Source organism: Monodelphis domestica, chromosome 5 (assembly GCF_027887165.1).
Source record: "Monodelphis domestica isolate mMonDom1 chromosome 5, mMonDom1.pri, whole genome shotgun sequence".
Classification (NCBI taxonomy): domain Eukaryota; kingdom Metazoa; phylum Chordata; class Mammalia; order Didelphimorphia; family Didelphidae; genus Monodelphis; species Monodelphis domestica.
The window spans coordinates 322,543,607-322,561,226 of record NC_077231.1 but is presented as its reverse complement, the minus strand read 5'-3'; the positions used below and the strand labels follow the sequence as shown (position 1 = coordinate 322,561,226).

At 57.1% G+C, this 17,620-nt stretch overlaps 1 protein-coding gene and 1 long non-coding RNA gene across 6 annotated transcripts; one reads left to right on the top strand and one right to left on the bottom strand.

Moving 5' to 3' along the window:
- Positions 1-494: 494 nt before the first annotated feature.
- On the bottom strand, positions 495-5,054 carry LOC103096968 (uncharacterized). Of its 2 annotated transcripts, none has more exons than XR_008912550.1 (3): positions 4,768-5,054; positions 744-4,536; positions 495-669 (listed from the first exon to the last, which is right to left on the bottom strand). It is a non-coding gene; the product is annotated as an uncharacterized LOC103096968 (long non-coding RNA). The 2 variants fall into 2 exon arrangements; XR_008912549.1 differs by having other exon boundaries at positions 495-2,874; positions 3,639-4,536.
- Positions 5,055-5,643: 589 nt separating this feature from the next.
- On the top strand, positions 5,644-9,695 carry ARL4A (ADP ribosylation factor like GTPase 4A). Of its 4 annotated transcripts, XM_056800581.1 has the most exons (4): positions 5,644-5,741; positions 5,860-6,119; positions 6,603-8,076; positions 9,218-9,695. In XM_056800581.1, the coding sequence occupies exon 3, from the start codon at positions 6,777-6,779 to the stop codon at positions 7,380-7,382; it is 606 nt and encodes a 201-aa protein (XP_056656559.1). In that variant the 5' UTR covers positions 5,644-5,741; positions 5,860-6,119; positions 6,603-6,776; the 3' UTR covers positions 7,383-8,076; positions 9,218-9,695. The 4 variants fall into 4 exon arrangements, 3 of the variants coding, with proteins under 3 accessions (XP_056656559.1, XP_056656558.1, XP_056656557.1); XM_056800580.1 differs by lacking the exons at positions 5,644-5,741; positions 5,860-6,119 and having other exon boundaries at positions 6,441-8,076; positions 9,259-9,695; XM_056800579.1 differs by lacking the exons at positions 5,644-5,741; positions 5,860-6,119 and having other exon boundaries at positions 6,441-8,076.
- Positions 9,696-17,620: the final 7,925 nt, after the last annotated feature.

The following is a 17,620-nucleotide window of genomic DNA, read 5'->3' as shown; positions in this document are numbered from 1 at the left end:
CCCTCCCCTCCCCTCCCTTCCCCTCCCCTCCTCCCCTCCCCTCCCCTCCCCTCTCCTCACCTCCCTTCCCCTCCCCTCCCCTCCCCTCCCCTCCCCTCCCCTCCTCACCTCCCTTCCCCTCCCCTCCCCTTCCCTCCCGTCCCCTCCCCTCCCCTCCCCTCCCCTCCCCTCTTCTCCCCTCCCCTCCCCTCCCCTCCCCTCCCCTCCTCCTCTCCCCTCCCCTCCCCTCCCCTTCCCTCCCCTCCCCTCCCCTCCCCTACCCTCCTCACCTCCCCTCCCCTCCTCTCCCCTTCCCTCCCCTCCCCTCCCCTCCCCTCCCCTCCCCTCCCCTCCCCTTCTCACCTCCCTTCCCCTCCCCTCCCCTCCTGTCCCCTCCCCTCCCCTCCTCACCTCCCTTCCCCTCCCCTCCCCTCCCCTCTTCTCCCCTCCCCTCCCCTCCCCTCCCCTCCTCACCTCCCTTCCCCTCCCCTCCCCTCCTCCCTTCCTCTCCTCTCCTCTCCTTCCTCCCCTTTCTCTGCTGGGAGTCGGTTAGTCTGACCGGCCTGCTGCCCAGATAGGTGCTGGGCCCGGAAGAGCTCCCTGCTCGCCCCTTTTCACTAACTTTTGCGTCTTCTTGCTAGAAACTCTTTTCAGAGAGGAGTTCCCTGTTCCGAGCTGCCCAGGAATTTCCTGCAAGAAATGTCCATCAGCCTTGCGAGCCCTGCCAAGCAGGCTCTGTCTCGAGCACTGAGTGCTCAGTTCACCTGTCGGTCTGGTCCGCTTGGCTAATCCGCCCGCACAGCGCCATGCCCAGTCCAGGCCCTCCTCATCTCTCCCTTCTCAGCCACCGCAGTGCCTGCTCCGGGGAAGTCTGGGCACTGCCCTGCCCCAGAAGGCCTCTGGTGCCATCCTGCTTCCTCCAAGATCCAACAGAAACTTCTGGTGTGGTCAAGCTCTTCCTAGCTCCAAAGGGCACGAAGGCAGCGGAAGCAGCTGCTCTGGCTTGGGCAGACATGGCCAGCGTCACCTCCTGGCCTGGGCCATCTCCAGTCTCCAGACTTGGAAGATTCTGGGCAAGGGAGGCGGACGCCTTTGGGCAGGACAACAGAGCCCTGTTGCGTCAGCCCTCTCTGGCCAGGAGGCTTCTGGCCACCCTTCCCAGAGTCACAGGCCAGGGCGCCAGGTAGAGCAGACGAGTTTTTTTAGTTGCCTTTTGCTCCCGGCTCCCCCATACAATGGGAGAAGCAGGAGTCCAAGTGGGAAGTCATCCGTTGTGGGACATCTAGGAGCCCTGGGCACTTGTTCCCAATTCTTCTAGTTCTTTTAAGATGAAGAAGTAAGAGAAGCGGTGAGGCGGCTCGGTGGATGGAGAGCCAGGCCCAGAAATGGAGGTCCTGGGTTCAAATGTGACCTCAACACTTCCTCGCTGTGGGACCCTGGGCAAGTCACTTGACCCCCAGAGCCTTACAGCTCTTCTGCCTTGAATCATTTCACAGCATTGATTCTAAAACCAAAGGGAGGGGTTTAAAAAAGTTAATGAGAAATTATTAAAGGAGAATTTTCCAATCTGCAATTCAGTTGTATACTAAAGCGAAACAGCTGATACACCAAGCCAGATAGCACGGACAAAAGGCCCACCGGAGGGCAGAGAAAAGATTCTTCCATGCAAGACCAGGACATCGGAGGTCAAATTCCTGATCCACTGCCCTTAGGAAGAAATATCTCTGATCCCGAGCCCGGGAACGTTCCCTTTCCACAGAACCCAGGGCTATCTGGTACCACTTTGGCCTGGGCCCTGGCTGGAAGCATTGCTCTTCCCAAGGCTGTCCTGGGCTCTCTCCATCAGGGTCTGGGGGCAGGTGGCGGTGAGGATGGGGGTGGTTTGACCTTCTGCCTCCTCCTCAGGGTACCCTGCTGCTCTAGCTAGCCTCTGTTGGATGGGGGGAAGGTGGGCTGCTTCTCATGGGAGCCACCTTCCTGGATGGTAGCTAGGAGGGCTGAGCTGTAAAACCAGACTGGGGGGCAGGGGGATGCCGACACTCCCAGGACCCCAGGTTGCTCAGCAGTCGGCAGTGGTGATGAGGAAGGGGGCCCCTCCTCTCCAATGGAGAATCAATTCTTCAAATAAAAATGACCCAAACCTTTAGCAATCCTAAGAAAAATTACTTGAAATCGCAATGATAAGAGAAATGAAGAAACCACCATAATCCTGGCTGCTTGCCTCTCAGAAGCCTGGGGAAATCACACAAGGTGGAAACAGTTCATGATGGCATTGATGCAAGCAGACAACGACGCTAATACACCACTGGGGGACCCATCCAGGGCCCAGATGTTCTGGAAAGCAATTAGACGGTATGTGATAAAAGCGCCCTTGCCCATGAATCCAGAGATCACAGGGCGGGCAAGAATAGGCCCTAAGCAGCTCAAAGAAAGAATGGCTTGATCCCAGCACAAAATCTTCATGGCAGCACATTTTTAGTAGCAAAGAGTTAGAGAAATAAGGTGGATCCCCATCACTTGGGGAACAGTTAAACACAGGGCAGTATCTGAATGACACGGAATCTTAGGACGATGTGAGGAATTTAGAGAGCAGCCATGAGACCACTTCCCTGACCTGATGTCCCACGAAAGAAGCAGGACCAGGTTAACAATAGAATCCACAGGAGCAATAAGGCCCAAAGGACAAGTCTGTAGTTTGTGAGGTGATGGTGGATGGGTCCATTCAGAGAAGACATGAGAAGACACACATCCGTCCATTTACGGGCATACAGTAGGCATCTAATAAAGGCTTGCTGATTTGACATTGGTCAGATATAGTTGAGGCATTGGTTCATTTTGTTTGTTTTTATCTTTACCAGGAAGGGTTCTCGGATGAGGAGGGGATTAGAGAGGGACCTGTGAAAATTAATTGGATGAAAGAGCAAAAGGCAGCAATAATAACATCCGAAAAATCAAAACCTCTTCATTATTTGGTTCCAATCTCTTTCCCCAGATTTCTCTAATTCTCTCACCTATGGTGCATTCCAGCAAGACAGGGTTATACTTGATTCCCCTAAAATAAGATTTCATCTCCTGCCTCTCCCATTGTCTATAATGAATGTGTTTCCTTCTTACCTCTTCCTCTAGAAAAGCTGCATCCCACATTCCCCCAGGTGTCATAATTAAAATTAAGAGGCTGAGAGTAGCTTTCAAACTTTATTAAATCAAAGTAATAAGAATAGAGAGAAGGAAAGGTAGGAAAGAGGTAGAGTTAATTAGCTCACTACTCTATTGGCCACCATGATGGATTGAAGCTCACCACCATTGAGAGTTCATTCAGGTTCCTTGCTCCAGCCAGAATCCCCCAGGAACTTGCTGGTCTTGCACTTAGAAGCTGTTCTCTCCACCCACTAGCTCTTCCCCATCACATCTCAGGAACCAATCATAGTTTCTTAATTTGCTTGGGCCTCCCAGTGATGCCACTGCCTGTGGAATCAGCTTCCTGCCTCATGGGTTCCTGGGTTCTCCAACTTCCTTTCTCTGAGGGCCTGTCCATACCTTGACCTCCCCGTCACTGAGGGGTGACGCTAACAAAGCGACATAATGGAGAGAAAAATTCTCTTCCGACACAGGCCACCCCAAATTTGGATTTTCATTGTATCTATTTTCAATTTACTCACATGTGTACACTGGGCATCTAGGTGGTGCAGTGGACAGAGTGCAGGGCCTGGAGTCAGGAAAACCTGGGTTCTTTTCTTCCCTGGGTCCTCAGTCTTCCTGTGGAGGCTTTGAAAAATTCCATAATCTTCCTGCTTATTAGTGAGCCAGCACTTGGAGAGCTTGACACAGGAGACTGTGAGCTTTTATGAAGGAGCTTTCAGACCCTCCCAAAGGCAAGTCAAAGAGGAGACTCAATGGTTTGAACTTTCGCCAAGATTTGTGGTCCAAGGTGGCTGGGCAGGCCATTGCATCCACCCATCAGTGCATGTGTCTTGGTTAAGGTCTTCATGCCAGTGGAAGTGGGTCAGAGCTAAGAGCTAGAGGGGAAGAGAGGAAGGTAGAATTGGGAATCCCAGATGTGCTCCTCAAAGTTCTATCCAAAGGACCCAAGTTCCGTAGGAATCCCGAGTCATTGTTGGGGGGGGGGGGGGCGGGGGCGGTGTTTGTGTGTGTGGGTGGTGGAGGGTTTTAGACTTGGATCCTGTTTCACTGCTACAGATCTTTTGAAGGTTCCTTCTCCTGAGCTGGGATGGGGATCTCTGCCTAAGTTCTATCATGAGTCCCCTCCATTTTCCAGCTTCCTTTGCTCATTCTCCATTCTTCCCTATCCCAATTGTGTGCTGTATCTTGTCCTTCGCTCAGAACATCCTGTCACATATTGCCTTTTCTGTTTACTTACCCCACAATCGCCTTAGTTCAGGTCCACTCAGTCTCATCTGCATACTCTAATTGCCCAAGTGGTGTCCTGCTCTTAGTATTGCCCATTTTCATTTGTCCTCATCGGTCTAAGGAAGAGATTTTCCTAAAGTCTATGTCTGACTGCCCTGCTTCAGTAGCTTCAGGGGTTCCCCATGGTCTCTGGAAGGAAAGAGAAACTTTTCAAGTCCCTACAACCTACTTCTTATCTCTATCTCCCCCCTGGTTTCCTGTAGCTCCTTCTACTGTGTCTTCAGTCTCACCGGCATGCAGGCCACCGATCTGCATTTTGGCTGAATTTCCCCGAAAAGGTAGATGCTCCTCTCCTCCCCTTGCCCCCACCCCTACCCCCGCCTTGGAGAAAGGGCTAAACACGGCAATGAGCGAGCTTACCTCTCTGGTTCCAGCTACCTAACGCCCAGCCAGACAGGAGCCCACGTTTGTTCCCTAGGTCAGCATGATTCCGGGGGGGCTTCTAGGAGGAGGCTCTCCATCTTGTAATGCCAGGCTGGCGGGGATCTCTTTTGCAGACTGACCCCTGGGCCTCAGCTTGGAGGGGCTCCAGAGATACCGCCCTAGGAAGGGCTTCAGAGTTTGGCCCGAGGCCCAGGTCCATCAATAAACCCGAAGGAAGGAGCTCCCAGGGGTGGCGGTGCCAAAGCACTTGCGGGGAGGGGAGAGGTACTGCCCTGAGGGCCCGGGGCCCCAGACTGGCCATGGGGTGGGGGGTGGGGTTGTCACAAAGAGAGAAACTGGGCAGCAGCTCTAGCAGATGTTTACAGAACGAGAAGCGGACAGAGGAAAAACCGGGAAATGGGGGCCTGAAGCATCCGCCTTCTCAGTCCGTGAGAGCTGCGGTCTGGACCCCGGACCTACAGCTGGGAGCCTTGGAGGCTGGCCGGTCAAACTCCCCTTTTACAGACGATGAAACTGAGGCCGGGGGATCAGAGGGACCGGTCCAGGTGTGTCATTCCAGCCCTAGGGGGGCCCCCTCCAGTCCGGAACCCACTTTTCGTAGGTCTATTCTGTACTTGAGTGTCCTTCCCCTTAGGCTCCCCGCTGCCCCACTGCGCCTCCTCGTTTAACTAGTGGGCGGGGCTGGGGGCGGGGCCTCCGGTCCTGGGCGTTCCAGGCGTTCCCTTGTTTGTGCGTCGCTAGGAGACGATGCTCCGCGACCTTTATCCCGCAGGAGCAGGGGAGGAGAGGCGGGAAGGGGGCGGGGTCGCTTAGGGGAGGGGGGTAGGAGTCCGGCCTCGTCAGGGGAGGCGGGGCCAGGAGTCGGGGGAGGGGCCGTCCGTCGACTGGGAGGCGGAGGCGGGAGCAGAGGGAGAAGTGGAACCGGAGGCGGAGGTGGGGCCCGGTCGAAGGTGGGACTGGAGGCTGGGGACCGTAAGGGCCGGGGGAGGCGGGGCGAAGCCTGGGCCGGGGGGCGGAGTCGGAGGTCCGAGGCAGGTTCGAACTACGACCTTGTTTGGGCGTCGCTAGGCGACGGATCCTAGCGTATCCAATCAGAGGCAGAGCTGACGCTGACGTGAGGAGGGGGCGGGGCTCTCGGCGGCCTTGTTAGTGGGAACCGGTGGACTGGCCTGAGGCGCTCGAGCTCGCCTACTTCGCCCTTTGGGCCGCGGCTGCCCCGGCGCTCTCCGGGCGAGCGCGGGGCAGGGGCAGGGCCAGGCTCTCGGCCCACGCGCTGGTCCCAGACATCTCAACGGCCCCAAGCGCTGCCGTCCCGGGGCGGAGCTCAGGTGAGTGCGGAGGGCTCGGGAGGCGGGGGCCTGGAGGGAGGGTCGGGGGATCGGCGGGGCGGGGCGGTTGGAGCGCGCGCGTGGTGGGCGCACCTGCTTCGGGGGGAGGGTCGGTCGCCTGTGCGCGTGCGCGGCGCCGGGGGCGGGGCGCCGGTGTTCGTGCGCGCGTCCGCGCCGTTCTTGGACTAGAGGGACACAGGTGGGGCCAGCGGAGCGCGCGGCGGTCGCGGGAGGGGGCCGAGGGGGGCGGTGCGGCCAATGGGCGGCGGAGAGGCAGGCCAATGGGCGGGGGCGGGGGCGTGGCTCATCGGCCGATCCCGGCTTCCCGGCTCCCTCTGGCCAGATCGGCCCCAGGAGCAGAGCCGTACGCATGTGAAGCGCTGTGGGCCGGTGGGCTGTGTCTGTGGGGCGCGCCCTCCTCGGAGGCCCTCTGTCCGTCCGGGGGTCTGTGGGTCTGACTGCGTGTGTCCTTGGCACCCCCAGCTCAGTGAGGGTCGGTCCGGCCGCCCGCGCTGCGGCGGCGGAGGAGGCGGAGGAGGCGGCGGCGGCGGAAGAAGCGGCAGCAGCGGCAGCAGCGGCAGCAGCAGTAGCAGCCCGGGCGGCCGCGGCGGGGGCAGCGGCCCGGGCAGTCGCCCGCGCGGCCCCCGGCCCCCAGCCATGGGCAATGGGCTGTCGGAGCCCGGCCCCGGCCTCCTGGCCGGCCTTCCTCCCTTCCAGTGCTTCCACATCGTTATCCTGGGCCTGGACTGTGCCGGCAAGACCACGGTGCTGTACCGCCTGCAACTGGACGAGTTCGTGAACACGGTGCCCACCAAGGGCTTCAACACGGAGAAGGTGCGTGTGACGCTGGGCAACGCCAAGACTGTGACCTTCCACTTTTGGGACGTGGGCGGCCAGGAGAAACTGCGGCCGCTCTGGAAGTCGTACACTCGCTGCACCGACGGCATCGTCTTCGTCGTGGACTCTGTGGACGTGGAGCGCATGGACGAGGCCAAGACGGAGCTGCACCGCATCACGCGGCTGGCCGAGAACCAGGGCGTGCCCGTGCTGCTCGTGGCCAACAAGCAGGACCTCCGCGACTCGCTGCCGCTCGCCGAGATCGCGCGCCTGCTGGCCGTGGGCGAGCTGGCCGCATCCACGCCGTGGCACCTGCAGCCCACCTGCGCCATCATCGGCGACGGCCTGCGCGAGGGCCTCGAGAAGCTGCACGAGATGATCCTCAAGCGCCGCAAGATGCTGCGCCAGCAGAAGAAGAAGAGATGAGGTCGCGCGCGCGCGTGGGGCCGCCGAGCCACGCCACGCCAGGCCACGGGGGCGGGGGGCCGGGGCCCGCGGGAGCCCGGAGAGGCTGGGCCTGGCCCCGGCCCCCGGTGTGCACCGCCGCCGCCCGCCGGGCTAGGAACTGACCAGCACACACAGCAGCTGTAGGCAATTGACCTCAAGTCACTAGTGAAATAAAGCTATGGACGATGGCCGAATGTCTGTCCGCCGGGCCGCGGGGGGGCCCGGGGGGGAGCGGGGCCGCCAGCGGGCCCTGGAGCATGTTCGGGCGGAGAGCGCAGCGGGCGCCCTGGAGCCTCCGGGGAAGGGAGTGTGGGGGGCGGGTCGGACCTTGTCAGTATTGGGGGAGGATGCGGAGCAGCTGCCGGGGCTGAGGGGCTTTACGTTCTTGTTTACAATCGAGCAAACAGTGTTAGGTGGGGAGGACCGGGGGACGGGGCATTCGAGCGGCTGGAGAAAGCTGTAGGGAGCCCCTGGACCGGGCTGGGGGAAGCCGTGAAGTGCAGTGTGGACGCGCTTTCACCGCCGCCACCAACAGGGCATCCTCTTCTGCCAACCAGCAATGACTTGTGACTGCCGCGGGTGGAGAAAACACCACCGGAATTTGGGTGTGTGAAAGCGGATTTTTACCGCCAGCCACTGTTTGTTCTGAAGGGACCACAATGCACTTTAGCAGGTTTGTTGTTTTTGTTTTTAGTGATGGGCTGATTTTATGCAACCTTGGTTTGAATAAACAGTGCAAATCGCAGCCGCCGCTGGTGACTTGGGGGGGGGGGGGGGGCGGTCCCTGGCTGCTCTTAGGGGGCGGCAACGCTTCCTCCTGTCCGTGTGGCCCCATTGTGAGATCATAATGGGGAGCTGCCAGCCGGGTGTCCTCCATGAGACATCCTCGGATCATTCAGTCCCCTCTGAAAAGCTGCTCCTCGAGGCCTCCTTGGGGGAACAAACTGCTGGCTGGGAAAATGGCCCTTTGGGCGGGGAATTCTTTCTCTTGCCTCCAGCCCCTCCCTCTGGGCAGCAGCTTGGCCCTTTGGAGGAAAGCCCCACTCTAAAAAGAGAAATCCCTCCTCCGTGCTGCCCTACCCTCTGATGCTGGAGTGACCTGTGTGGGGAGCCTGGGGACCGGCAGAGCTTTGTTGGTTTGCAGCTTCGGGGAGACTTTGGGTCCTGGGCTGGTGACACCCACATCTTCGGGAGCTCTGGAGGCCTTGCGGGGGGAGCCTTGGACGATCCACAGGTTCTATCATTCCATGAGTGGCTAAAAAAGCGCTCTGGTTATATTCCTTCATGCAAAGTGACCTGACTTCAGTGACCAAAGTGAATTTCCTTTCTAACTTCTGTTTTCTCGTGGGTTCCTAGAGGGGCAGCTGGGTGGTTCAGTGGATAGAGCCAGGCCTGGAGATGGGAAGTCCAGGTTCAAATCTGACCGGGCACTGCTAGCTGTATGACCCTGAGCAAGTCTCAACTCCAGTTGTCTTGCCTTAGAGCTGTGCTGTCTTGGTGTTGATACTAAGAATGATTTAAGGGGAAAAAACAACTTCAAACTCAATTGGCAGAACTTTAGGTTTAAAGGGGGAAAAAAAGAATTAGAGGTCAGGTGGGTGGCTTAATGGATTGAGAGCCAGGCCTCAGAGAGGAGAGGTCCTGGGTTCAAATTTAGCCTCTTGTACTGTCTGAATGACCCTGGGCAAGTCATTTAAACCCCATCGTCTAGCTCTTAGGCTCTTCTGCCTTGGAACCAATACACAGGACTGAGTCCAAGACCGAAGGAAACGGTCTGACTCTGGTTCTTGATAAAGTGACTTTTTTCTCTACAGGACTTTTTTCTCTGTTCTGACAGTTACTTATTAACACACAGTGTTTCCAGGCACCCACCAAGGCCCATTACAGTGAGGAAGAGTTAAGGTGCCTCCATCCACTGACTTCCAATCCTTCAGGGTGGTTCCAGCCCTCTGGGCATCGGCAAAGCCTGGAAGAATAAAGAAAGAAGGGACTTTGGGCCAGCCGGAACTTGGTCTCCATGTAGGAAGGAGGAGCTGCTAACAACAATCTGTGGCATTTCTAGTGCCCCAGAAAGCCTGAAGATGTGGCCACCCCCCCCCCCAGCAAGGCCAGGAAATAGAGCCCCCCATTTGGATTGTTGGCAAGCTGTGGGATTGTAAATGGGAAACCCCCAAAGGAGGAGCTGAAACTACTCGTGACATGGAAGGGTAAAGGTGGGAGAAGGGTTGGCAGAGGGGGCCAAAGACCCCCTCTTTCTTCTAAATTTCTTCTAAATCTCTCATTTCTCCCAAACCTAAACTGTTGGGTTTTTTAACCCTTATTTTCCTTCTTAGAATCAACACTGTATTGATTCCAGGGCAGAAGAGTGGTAAGGGCAGGGGGGTTAAGTGACTTGCCCAGGGTCACCCAGCTGGGAAGTGTTTGAGGTCAAATTTGAACCCAGGGCTTCCCATCTCTGGGCCTGGCTCCCAATCCACTGAACCATCTAGCTGCCTTCCATACCCAAACTTTAAGTGTAATTCTTCTAATATCTTTTATTTAATGATTATTTTAAAATGCAGACTTCACTAAAGCACACAAAGCTCTCGCTGTGTGAACACAGGGCAAAGAACCTCGGTTCTGGTCTTCTCCCACCCTTGGGGCCCTGACGTGGGAGAACTTTGAGCTCAGCCAGCCTGGGCTCAGGTCCACTAGGTGCAGCCCCAGGCACTTTCCCCCCTAGCTCTGGTTTGCCTGATGTCTTCACCCTTGAGTCTCCAGCTCCTGGGGCTGGCTCAGCACCATTTGCATTTTCCTCCCTCAGTGGTCTATTTCCCAGCTGGTTGTTTCTCTGCCGAAGGACAGGCTGGGGGGGAGATTTGCCTGTGGGGCTGAAAGATTGCCCTTCCCCCTTTGGAGATGGGGAGAAAGGACTTGTCCAGGGCCAACAGCTCCGAAGTGGAAGGGAGGGGGGGATTTCCACCCAGGTCTCTCCTGACTCCTGGGCCCATGTGGGCGCCATTGCTCGAGAGCCCACCGTGAGAGCACGGGATGGCTGGGCAAGTTCTCTCCTCCCATGAACAGGGCAGTTGCCAGTTCTGTCCCTGTCCCAAAGGAGCTCTAACTGATCCACAGACAAGCAAAGCATCATGGGAGAGCCCGCCCCCCTAGCCCACCAGACTGTGCTTGCCTCTCCTATTCATGACCCCGGGCCATGGGGCACCATAGCTCTGGGTGGGCTTTTAGCCCCATCTAGGAAGTCTGGGTGAATGGAAAAAAGGAGCCAAGGAGGAAATGCATGTAGAGCTCTGGGGGAGGATGAAGCTGGCTTCAGGGTACAAGTCCCCCCCCCCCCTACTATCTGGCGGCTGTGGATCTCCTTTGACCTGCTCTCTGGCAGCTCCTCTCCCTGCTCTGCCTCCTTCCCTTCCTGCCACGGCTCCCCCACGGCCTGGGAGGGTTGCTGCACTCTCTCCTTCCTCTGATGATCTCCGATTCTCCTGATTCCGGGCACAAGGAAGCCCCCCCCCCCCCCAGTAGAATTCCAGCTTCTTGAAGGCCATCCTGCGCCAAATAGGCAGGCAGGCCCTGGTGGACATTTTCTTCTTCCTGGTCCTGGGCTGTGGATGGGCCATTCTGGAAGGCAGTTTGGAAGGCGAGCCCCAGCGCCACTGCCATTGGTCCTGCAGCCCGAGGAGCTGGAAGAAAGAGGAAGAGGGCCACCGAGGAGCAAACTGTGGAAGCTCTTGGCAGGAGCAGAGAGCTGGAACCTAGGGGGGGTCCCTGCCTCACTTTGGGGAGCGGGAACCAAACAGAGGGGGCCGGAGGGGAGGGGGAATCTGGGTCCTGAGAAATGGTTCTGGGCAGACGCTGGGAATCCTGGGAAGGCTGGATGCCCAGGAAAGGGGATCGGACCTGGTAAGAACCCGACTTCTAGAGTCTAGAATGACTCAAGCCATCTACTGGGAGCCGGGCCCTGGGGACACCATAAGCGGGAGGCCCTGCCCTCGAGGCGCTTCTCACCCCTGGGAAAGCTGAAAAGGCCCGGGAAGCCTCGGGACCTGCTGCTTGAGCAGAGTAGTGGGCCAGTCCAGTTTCTGCCCCTAAAGGAAGGCCTCAGGAAGAGTTGGGGGCTCCAGTCACCAGGGTGGGAAGTCTGAGGGAGGTGGGACTGAGGAGGAAGAATCTGCTCGCAGCGGGGATTGTTTTGGCTGCCTTTGGATCACCTTTTCCATGGGGGGTGGGGGTGGGGTGGAGTAAATGCATTTTTGTTCATCTAAGAGTTCAATGAAAAAGGAAGCTCCGGAGCCCACATCACGTCGCCCTGGATTGCTGGAGCCCGAAAGCTCGCCGGTGCAAAGACGTTGCACCGCCCGCTCATGTTCCTGGAGAAGGGAAGCTCCCCTGAGTCCTTGGAGGGGTGGCGGCGTTTGGGAGGGGGCTCTCCGGTCCTGGCCCGCCCAGGCAGCAAAGGTGACCCTCCACTAGCCGAGGGAGAAGTCGAGGGGCCTCCAGGCCGGCTCTCCCCCGCCCTTGGGCTCTGGGAATTGGCCTGAGGCTTCCAGGAAGGGCCCCAAGCAAAGGAAAGTGCAAACTTTTAGGCTCCCCTCGTACGGAGTCTGGCCTGGAGGCCTTTCATTGTTTAGGGAGGGAATTTGAACTCACTCTTAACCAGCTCCGTTTCCTCCCAAGCTAGGTGGGGGGAGGCGGCTTTCCCCAGTGAGTCCCGCCAGACTCTTACTGTGGGTGAGCTCCCTGCAGAGCTCTGGGAAGTGGGCTCTTTTTCTAATGGGCGCGCTCCCGAACGAGGCGGATTCCCCGCTTATTCCGCAGGCCCTGCGGCAGCTTTGCCTCCTTCCCCTTCCAGCTTCCCTGGCCTGGGATTGATTGCGCATTCTCCTCGGAAAAGAGGCCCTGACCCCTTGCTCCTTTGTGGGACCGCAGGGTCGCCAGATGCACACCCACCTCCCTGACCTCTCTAGGGCAATTGTTTCCCCTCGAGTAAAATCCAAGAGCCCGAGGGCCGAGCGCTCCTGGAGCCTTACCGGCCGTCGTCTCTTGGGAGAGCCATCCTAAGGACCGGAAGCCCTTTTGACATGGGAAGTGCCCGCGCTTTGCCCTGTAGATGGCCGAGGGCAGAGCAATGGAATCAAAGCTGGGGGGGGGGGGGGCGAAAAGAAGAGCGAGGCGGAGGGACAGAGGAAGGAGGCTGCGCTCAAAGGGCAGTAGAGAGACTGAAGGAGGACAGCCCATTCTGGGCCACCCGGCATCTCCCTGAACTCATAATACAGATTTCATGGAAGAAGAAACGACTCTCCTTTCAAGGGATCCCATTTCTGCCCCGATGCCTCCTGTTTATTTCCCATGCTTGTCCGCCTGGGTGCCCCCTTTAATAGTCCCTAAATTTGGGGTCACCACCCCTCCCTTCGCTGCCTCTCACATTTACCCTTCCTCTCCCTCCCCGTGGCCCCTTCGTCTAGACCCTCATTCTCACGGGCAGGTCCCCCTGGGATGAAGGGTCTCAGGGCCCTCCTCTGCCAAAGCTTTGGGTGGCTGGGGGGGGGGGGGAGCTTCCTGTGCCCCTGGACAGCTTCCTAAGGCTTCTATGGGTCACCAGAATGGAGAGAGGCCTCATTTTTGTCCCTCTTTTTTGTAAATTAGCTGTTCTTTTATGGTAGGAATGAAACCATTATTAACCAGGGTTAACATGGGGAAATTCAAAGAACGGTTCTTCCGGGCCACCTTGGACTTGGCTTTTCCCGTTTCTCAGAAGTATGGAGCTGCAGCACAAAGGCCTAGTGGGTTCGGGCCTCCCTCGGGTTATTTGTGTTTGTTTTTTTTAAACCTTTAATTTACCTCACCTTGGAGTCATCTTGGAGTCAATACTGTGTATTGGAGATTGCCCAGGGTCACCCAGCTGGGACATGTCTGAGATCAAATTTGAACCCAGGACCTCCTGGCTCTAGGCCTGGCTCTCCATCCACTGAACTACCCAGCTGCCCCTCCCTTGGGCTATTTGTGATTCTGCCTGGGTTGTTTTTCTGTTTTTTGATGTTTTCTCCCTCCTTCCCTCTCTTTCTCTTATACTGTGGGAGGAGCTTCTATCGCTGGAGTTTCCTCTGCTGAGCAAATCACAGGCCTGGACTGACCTTCCAATAACTGTAGACTCAAAAATAAAATATTACTCCCTCACTCCTGGCCTTCGATGCCCCTGCACAATGCCAGGCAACCCTAAATACTACCTTCATGATTGCACCCCACTATGAACAAACCGGCCTAATAGAGCTCCCTGCTGCCCACTTGGTCAAGTCCAGACACCTCTGCCTAAGCCTCTCAGAAGCCTCGATGGTACTTATTGCCTTTCTCTCCAGCTCATCCTCAGCGTTAAAGTACTGCCTGCAGCTGATAGAGGGATTACAGAGAAGGAAAATGATCAATGCTGGAAGGAATGTGGGAAAAGGGGAACACAGGTGCATTGTGGGTAGAGTGGTGATCTGATCCAATCCTTTGGGAGAATCAATACCCCTGCTAGGTCTGCCTCCCAAAGACATATTTTAGAAAGGGAAAAGGCCCATTTGGACAAAACCCATCTAGAGCAGGTCTTTTTGTGGTAGCAAAGACTTGGAAATTGAGGAGCTGCCCTCAATTGGGGAATGTCTGTAGAGGTGGTATATGGTGGTGATGGAATACTATTGTTCTGTAAGAGAGGATGAACAAGATGATTTCAGAAAGAGCTGGACAGACCTCTGAACTGAGGCAGAGTGAAGGGAGCAGATCCACAAGAACATTATACCATGACAGCAGTATTTCTTGGTGAACCACTTGGCACGACTGTTATTCTCGGCATTGCAAGACCCAAGACAACCTCAGACTCCTGCTGAAAATGTCATCCACTTCCAGAGAAAGAACAGATGGAGTCTCCTTACATACCCAAACATTCTATATTTCTTTCTTGTTCTTCTTTTTGTTCTAGATCTCTTTCCCACCAAATGACCAAACACGGAAAAATGCTTTACGTGACTGCACATGTAAAATCTGTATCAGGTTGCTTACTATCTTGGGGAGGGAGGGAGAAAGTTCAGAACTCAAAAAATATTAAACATTATTTTTATATTTAATTGAGGAAAATAAAATGTTAAAAAGAAAGAAGCACTCCTCCAGGATGTAGGAGGGTGACCCTAGGTTCCTGAGGGTCAGGCCAGGAGACTACAAGTGGGAGCAGGTGCCATCAAACCAGAAAGGTGCCCAGCGTCTGTGGTCTGGTGATGGACCTGCCAGTCTAGGTAAGAAGAGGCTCAGTCCTCATTGAATCACAGGGTGGTGAATTTGGGCCACAGCAACCCTTGAAGGTCATCTTACAAGATAAAGATAAAATTGGCTTTGATCATGCAAGAACCCCCACCTCCCTCCATTACAGCTCTTTGAACCAGTCTTCAAGAAGCTTTTATCTAGCAGAAGACTTGGCAATGATGGGCTAACAATAATTCACTGGCCCTGATTATGGTAAGCACTGAGCAACTGAGGAAGTTCTCCTGAGGAAGGATCAGGAAAGGCTTCCTGGAGATGGCATCGCCTGTGCCTGGCCTTGGGGGTGGGGGTGGGATAGAGCCCAACCGTAGACAACTTTGCAGAAAGGAGTTGGAGAAGCAGTGAGAACTGTGTTCTTGTTCTTGGGAGGTTTGGCAATTCAGGAAAGAGAGCAGAGTTAATAAAAAGCCATTTGGTATAAGGCTGATGAGTTTTACATAAGCTGTCTTCATGGTCGTCCTTTGGGGTGATGGGCTTGAAGGAAAAGAAATGATGGCTGGGGAAGGGGGGGGGGGCTGCTTGAAAACAGACCGCTGAGGATGGAACCTGTCAAAGTCGTTACTGTACAGAGCCTGCCCTTCCTCTATCTTCCTACATTACTGTGCTGACTGCCAACAGCTGCTGGAGCACCTCAGTGCTGCCCAATCCAATCGGGATTCATCCCAAAGAGAAAAAGCATTTCCATTTCCCACTAACCCTCCCCCCAGCCCCCAGCCCTCAGCCCCATCCTTCCTCTTCCCTAGGAAGTGCAATGAAGCCCAGTGAGCCAGGCCCTCGACTGGTTCTGACAGCGTAGCTTTTGGGTACTCCCACTCCCCTGCGCCCCCTTCTCGGGCCGGGAGCTGTCCCAGGTTTTCACCATGTTTTCCTTTAAGTTGCGGTGCTGAATTGTCCTCTGGGGTCTGCTCACAGCCTTCATCAGTTCACAGAAGTCTTCGCAGGTTTCTTTCTTTTCTCCCCTGAATCCTCTCTGCAGAGAAGTCCTTTTATGCGGTGGGGGGTGGGGAGAGGGGCGGGGTTCCCGATCCATTCTCAAATCAGGGAAGACACAACACAAAGAGCGCGCTCGGCCTCCGGGCCTTTGCTCGGCCGGTCCCCTTCCAACCAGGGCGCTTCTTTGTCATTCCACTCCTGAGCCTGGGAGCCTCTTGACTGTGCTGCGGCCAGCCATTCCCCAACTTTATGGGGTGGGGGGTGTCTGTGAGTATAGAGTGTGCGTGCACACCACATACATGTTGGGATATCATCTCCGCGCATTCTACACACATGTCAATAACTGGCCGGGCCTGGCTTTGGACGATCCTGAAGGCAATCCCGGGAGGCGGCGGGGGACGGTGGCTTTATCCCGCAGGGCCTCCTAGCTCTTGGGGAAGCATTGCATCGCGAGGGAGACGCGCAGCCCACTAAGCGGCCTGGGGCGAGGCTTGGGAGGCCCGTTTCCAAGGAGGGGATTCCGTGGCTGCTCTTCCTCCCGTCTCTAAGGCTTCGTCTGTACCGGATGCGGCTGCAGCCCAGTGATAATGGAAAGTGAAGGGCAGGGCCGTGGGGGGGGGGGGGGGGGGGACGAATTCTCACGAGTTACTGATCACTTTCCCAACGTCGGGCTGGAGAGCGTTGGACCAATAGCCAGCCGCGGAAGCGGGGGGGGGGGGGGGGGGGGGGCTCGGTTTTCTTCGCTGCAGAAACCGAGGGGACACCCGGGGCTCCCCACGGAGTCTCCTGGGGGGAGGGGGACCCCAAATGGCAGGTGCTTAAAGGGGCCGCTTCTTTCCAGCTTTAGTTATTGAAAGGGAAGCGGGAGATGTTTAACCAAAGGGACAAGCCTGTTGCCTCGCTGGCTCAGCCCGTACCTCGGGGAGGCCAGAGCAGCATTCGCACTCTGGGCTGTTGCTAAGGAGGGAAATTCAGGGTGCGTTGGAGACTGTACTTGAGAGAGTCTGAACTACATTTTAGGACAGGGTCTTAGAGGCTTGCATGTCGGGGTGGGAGCGGGAATTAAGTCCTGCGGCAGCCCCACGCCGGTCTGCCGGGTGACTCCCTCCCGGCGTCCCGAGTCATGGAGTCTCAGTTTCCTCATTTGTAAACTAGGACCTTTAGTGCCCCCCTCCCTAGGGCGCCCGCTCTGTTCCTCTCTGGATCGGCATTGCAACCCTCGGGCTTCACTGCGCAGGCCCTCCCGAGCTTCAGCTCCGGACCGACCTTCTTCCCCAGCTCAGTGCAGTGCGGAGAAAGGCGGAGGTGCAGTTAGTCGAACCCCGTCGCCTGGGCCACTATTAGCCGCGGGCCCCCAGCGGTGCGGCTGCCCCTCCCTCTCTGAGCCCGGCCCTCTGAGGTCACAAGTGGGCCCCGAATGACGGCGATGCCCTTCCCTCCCCAGTCGGAGAAGTCAACAATCCATCTTCCCTGTTGTTGGAGGAAGGAAGGGAGGAGTCGGGCCTGGTGGACGGAGCGGAGCAGATAAGGAGGGCTCTGGCCTAGGTGGGCTCGGCTCGAGGGATGACTTCCCGGACAGGGACACCGCCGAGGGAGGGCGTTTTCGGTCCCACGTGATATTCCAGCACGTGGTGCCCCTGCGAGAGGCCCAGAGGCCTGGGGCTGACTCTGGTGTCATCCTGGGTGGACGGGGAGGCCGAATCCAGAGCCGAACCAGGGCTGGGAGAGGAGCCACCTCCGCTACTTGCCGGCCTCTCCGGCCTCCGTGGTACCCCGCCTGGGGGCCTCTGGTGGGATCAGTATCCGCAGGCCCAGGCATGGCCCTGGCCAAGGCTACTCCGGAGCTGTAGGGCCTGTGGGGGCGGCTAGAGTCCTGCCCCAAAGGTGTTAAAGGGGCTGCCCAAGCCAGGGCGCTTCCAGCTGCAGGGCCATGGAAGGCACTGGGCATGAGGACCTACTTCCTGCCCAGTGGCCCATAGATAGAGCACCCACAGACG